We start from the raw sequence: 5,138 nt of genomic DNA on the forward strand, positions 1-5,138 counted from the left end.
AAAAAAAAAAAAAAAAAAAAAAAAAAAAAAAAAAAAAAAAAAAAAAAAAAAGACTCCACTGCGAGAAATATCCAACGGTTCAACGTGACAGATCAAACAAGATTCTCACACGGCCGACACGTGCGGTTTTTATTTATTTATTTATTTATTTGGACGCTTATGCTCTTCCCGTCGAATTAGAGTTTCTTTATTTTTCTGTTTCTCATTTCTTTCAGAGCTCGCATCGTTAGGGTTGCAATTCGAGGATTTCGATAATGGCGTTGGAGAAGGCTAAACAGATTGTGGCTTCCAATCCCGTCGCCGTCTTCAGGTTCATCCTTCGATCTTCTTGTTTCTCTTTTTATGAATCTATTTCTCGGCTTTACGAATGGATTTTCGCTCATTGCTAAATGGATGCTGTTTTGTTCTTCTGTTTCAAATCACAGCAAGACTTCCTGTCCTTACTGCGTCCAGGTGAAGAGATTGTTGACTGGTCTGGGAGCCAATTTTAAGGCTGTTGAATTGGATACTGAGAGTACGTACTCTATGTTTCTTCGTTTGAATTCTTTGCGTTCGATTTTTTAATCTCACCTTGTGTACCTGCATGCCATCTGTTTGGTTATCGATGGATCGTACGACTGTATTTTTCTATTTTGCGCTCTGCTGCTTGCGGATTTAGGATTGGTAACAATATAGTTGTTTTCTATAGCTTCTTGAAATTAATGGAATATTGATAGACTTTCCCCCGATTGTTTGGGATTCGGATTGTGTTAGTTAACTGTTTCGTGCTCTGGATGCATCTTTGAATGCATGTACTTTCTCTTGTTCTTTAAGACAAGGAAAACTTTCAAAAGGAGAACTTAAAGCATTTTTAACTATTCACTGTTCTCGTGAATCAACTGTTGGCGATTTTGAAATGTCTTTTCATGCTCCAACGTGTTCAAAGGGATTCAGTTTGAATGATGGAGTTTGGGAAAAAGACGAGTAGTGCATCCGTTGAATGTTTGATGACTTTTTCAGAGAATTTGTCTGTAACCTTTCGATGGAAGCTGCTATAAGTACAGTCTGGATTTTATTGTTTACTTTTCCATCGTTTTAACTTCGAAGCACCGAATATTTTGTGAAATTCAACCGGGTCTATCCTAATCCTTTGGCATCTTTAGGTTTGACTTTTCTTCTATTGCAAGATTGTATTCATGAATCGCATATTATTGAGTTTTCTACGCTTCTAGCACTGAGCAGGATTTGCACCCAATTCTTTGATGTTCATTATTTTTATATGCTTTCAAAGCTTTCTAGTCATGCATACTTCCCAACTTGGCTGCTGATTATTTGGATTAAATTGATTGTAAAGGTGATGGAAGTGAGATTCAAGCAGCACTTGCTCAGTGGACTGGACAGCGGACCGTCCCCAATGTGTTCATAGGTGGGAAACACATTGGTGGCTGTGATGGTAAATTTTTCACTACCCTCTCAACTTGAATGACCATTATTACACGTTTTCTTATCCGATAGTATAACATGTTAATGATATACACACACTCGATCCAAGTTTTTGAATTACCAAAATGGAAGGCTTTTAAATTTGAAGAGCTTTCTTTTTAATCGATATAAGTGATTCACACGTTATGGTTATAGAGCCAAATTACTATTCAAACCCACATGTTAGAGGAATTAAGGGTCAGTAGACCACCATAATCTAATCTAATCTAAGCTTTTTAATCCCTAGTTTCTCTTATTAAGATTTTTTTTGTTCTTTTGGTTGCTTCGCAGCAACAGTAGCACTGAATAGTAAAGGGGGGCTGGTTCCTCTCCTGGCTGAAGCAGGAGCGACTGCCAAAGTTTCTGCTTAGAAGGAGTCTGAGTTACGTTATTACATAGTTCAATTGGATGAATAAACCTTCTACTTGTTGTTTCTTGCTCTACTGTTGGCATTTCTACCCTAAAAAAAATGCTTTCTGAGTGGACCTTTTAGTAGTTCGTTGGAATAACTGGAAGGAACCCGTGCTTCCTTTGCATCTAATGATAAGTAATTAGTATGCCGAAATTTTCTTCACTATTTTGATCTTGAATTTTCTACAGGTCTATTTTGATCTTTGAAATATTTATGAAGTTAGTTTTTCTCCCTTCTTTTTGCATGTTCTATTGTGTTCATCTTAAAAGTTGTGAAGATTCCATTTTTTTTTTTTTTTTTTCATCAAGGCAACGTAGAAGAAACCTTTTTCTTTTCTGATAAAACGTTTGATTGACATTTCAAGGGTCAAATTAGTGTTTTTAACTAATCCAAACAGTGATTTTGAATTTTGTAAAAGCATCCTTTCTAAAAACATTGTCTAATAAGTCTTCCACGAAAAAATTAAATTTATATGATAATTTATATATATATATGAGATGGTTATGAACACAAAACTGAAATAAAAACTTAAAAAGAGTTATTAAACATTCTTCAAACTTCCTAAACATCAAAACTAAAACTTAGTAATTTAGATTTTTTGTTATAGGCATATCAAGTCGTCTTCCTTATGCTTAATTTATAATTAATGTATTTAAAAGTACTCAATTGACTACTCTTATGCTATTGAAATTGACCCATTCATCAATTACAGAGAGAACATGTTTAGAAGCGTTTTAATTTTTAAAATTAATATAATTAACAAACATAAATTATGCCCAAAAGGAAACCAACTTAGGGTTCATTAAAAATATATATATATATATATATGATGTGTAGTTAAGACAAATTTGGTTACCAAATTAAAAGCATTAATTCTTAACAATTAATAATTAGCTAAAATTATTATATATAGAAAAAATGTTAATTTTTTTTAATCTTTTGACTAATCTGATCTGAGAGTTGTAATTTTATCAAATTCAATTCTAAATATATTAATATCTTTCATTTGTGATACGGCCAAGTATATATGCATAAGCTTTGTCATTTTTTATTTTTAAGGAAGGTTATTTAGATTCAAATATTGGATATTATAGCAACAATAATTTAAATAATTTGAAAACATGACCCCAAAAAAAGGCTGGTACATTAATAGGCAGTTACCACCCTCATTTATTTTAGGTTAAATGATTTTAAAAAAAAAAAAAAAACGTCTCTCAACTTTTTTTTTTCTTTTGTTTTAAAATATTGTTATCAATCTTTAACTTTTTATTTAAGATAATTAAAAAAATCCATAGACAAAAGTATTATTTATAAACTTCATTTTTTTAAAATAAAAAACAAAAAAGTTAAATAATTTTTAAACTGGTCTTGGTTTTTGAGTTTTGAAAAAGTTTATGAACTTTTTTTTTTTTTTTTGGTTTTATAAATATATGTTTTAATTTTTTGATCTTATATAAAAAAAAAAAATTAAAATCTTTTTAGTTTTCCAAAAAAGTAGATAATAAAACAAATAAATTAATAGGGAAAAGTATTGTTTATAAATTTAACTTTAAAAAATAAAACAAATGGTAATTTCAAAATATAGTTTTTAAATTATAAAATTTAGCTAAAAATTTCAATATTTATAATGAATGAAATGGTAATTTTTATAAACAAAAAAAATTAAATAATTATTAAAAACGAACTTTAATTTAACATGTTATCCAACAACAAATATAAACATTAAAAAGATTATCCATATCCTGCGAACCATTTTTCGAATATTAAACTCGAAATGAAATACTTAAAAAAAAAAATAAAGAGTTTTTGCAGTTTAAACCCTAATTATTATAAAATTATATTATATATTGTATAAAGACGAGAATATCAAAGATTCCCCTGACAGATCAGCTCCAGCAGATCCATCTCTGATTTCATCTCTTCATTCTGCATCAGATTCAAACACTCCATCCCCGATCCCGACCCGGACCCAGATCCGTACCCGAACCCGAAGCAGAACCCCCCGCCCTCCTCCGCCGCAGGGCTGTGGCTGTCCACCAGCAGCGGCAGCGAATCGGAGATTTTGCGATCTCCTGCGGTGACGGATTTGATGTAATTTTGAAGAATCGAGCCGTTGGGATTGGAATCAATATCTCTCCCTTTGAGCTTCTTGGAGTTTTGGCGGCGCTTTGTGGCGTTCCAGTGGTTTTTTATGGTGTTTTCAGTCCGTCCGGGCAGCCGCCGGGCAATCTCCGCCCATTTGTTTCCGATGTCTTTGTGGGCTTCAATTAGTATTCTGTCTTCTTCTTCACTCCACGTGTCTTTCTGCACCCACATCCCAAATTTAATAATTAAAAAAATAAAAATAAATAATCAATATGCATTTTTCATACTAAAATAAACACAATTTAGCTATAATTAATATAATTAATTCTCTTAGGAATTTGTTTTAAAAGAAAATATTCTAAAAAATAAAATAAAATTCAAGCCTAAAATAAAACCGTTATCGAGAGTTACCCATTTGAACCCAAAAAGCTATCATCGATCATTTATTTACAACAATTAACTAATGAATGATCGTCTGAAATGACTGTTACAAAAAAAAAAAACCCCAAATTATGCAAAGTTTTGGGAGGAAAATTAATAACAAAACATAGGCTAATTTTCATCGAATTAGAATGGAAGGCCATTTTTCTTTTATTATATGCCCTAAAAAAATTATATTTATCGTGAGTTGTCAACTACGTATAGACAAATGGTAGACATGGAAAGTGTTTAACGCTCTAAAAATGTGTCGAAAAACATTATACGTCTTTGAAGAAAGACCAAAACGTCACGTCATATTCCGATACAACGTGCGACACGCGTTGAGATAGCGAATCATTCATTCCGTGAATTAAATGATATACTATATATTCCATGTTGACATATATGCAAAATGTATGGTATGTCGGTACAAATAGATACGTGTAATGTATGACGGGCATGCGTATGTACGGATATCACATGAGATCGTATGTATGTATGTATGTATATGTATATGTATGGAGAGAGAGAGAGAGTGAAGAGAGAGAAGGAAAAAACCCTAATGTCTGGCCGGAGGTGGTTGTGCCATCTCTCTCTACACTGCTTCCCTACTCTTCCTTGCAGCATTTTTGCAATTTGTGACCATTTTTTTATGCCATATTCATCCACTAATTGCACCAATAATCTGGAAAAACACACACAAATTCAACGGCTGTGATTTAATCATTCAAACATACAAAAAAAAAAAAAAAAAAAAAAA

General features: G+C 31.9%; 2 protein-coding genes across 3 annotated transcripts in view; one reads left to right on the forward strand and one right to left on the reverse strand.

Moving 5' to 3' along the window:
- Window positions 1–152: 152 nt before the first annotated feature.
- On the forward strand, window positions 153–2,032 carry LOC111489683 (glutaredoxin). 2 transcript variants are annotated; one of them, XM_023138006.1, is made up of 4 exons: window positions 153–310; window positions 426–514; window positions 1,334–1,432; window positions 1,753–2,032. In XM_023138006.1, the coding sequence occupies exons 1-4, from the start codon at window positions 255–257 to the stop codon at window positions 1,830–1,832; spliced, it is 324 nt and encodes a 107-aa protein (XP_022993774.1). In that variant the 5' UTR covers window positions 153–254; the 3' UTR covers window positions 1,833–2,032. The 2 variants fall into 2 exon arrangements, with proteins under 2 accessions (XP_022993774.1, XP_022993775.1); XM_023138007.1 differs by lacking the exon at window positions 1,753–2,032 and adding an exon at window positions 1,501–1,717 and having other exon boundaries at window positions 1,334–1,470.
- A 1,632-nt stretch (window positions 2,033–3,664) lies between these two features.
- Window positions 3,665–5,138, reverse strand: part of LOC111489101 (transcription factor MYB118-like) — a 2,373-nt gene continuing 899 nt past the window's right edge. The window contains exons 2-3 of the mRNA XM_023137137.1: window positions 4,937–5,063; window positions 3,665–4,177 (exon numbers count right to left, since the gene is read on the reverse strand). Coding sequence (XP_022992905.1) covers window positions 3,740–4,177; window positions 4,937–5,063 — 565 coding nt within the window. The 3' untranslated portion in view covers window positions 3,665–3,739. The remainder of the gene's footprint in view (window positions 4,178–4,936; window positions 5,064–5,138) is intronic.

This window comes from Cucurbita maxima, unplaced genomic scaffold (genome assembly GCF_002738345.1).
Source record: "Cucurbita maxima cultivar Rimu unplaced genomic scaffold, Cmax_1.0 Cma_Scf00014, whole genome shotgun sequence".
Taxonomy (NCBI): Eukaryota; Viridiplantae; Streptophyta; class Magnoliopsida; order Cucurbitales; family Cucurbitaceae; genus Cucurbita; species Cucurbita maxima.

Coding starts and splice junctions, on each gene's coding strand:
- LOC111489683 (XM_023138006.1), top strand. CDS start 255: ATGGCGTTGGAGAAGGCTAAACAGATTGTGGCTTCCAATCCCGTCGCC. Junction 311..425: donor AATCCCGTCGCCGTCTTCAG/GTTCATCCTTCG, acceptor TTCAAATCACAG/CAAGACTTCCTGTCCTTACT. Junction 515..1,333: donor TGTTGAATTGGATACTGAGA/GTACGTACTCTA, acceptor TTGATTGTAAAG/GTGATGGAAGTGAGATTCAA.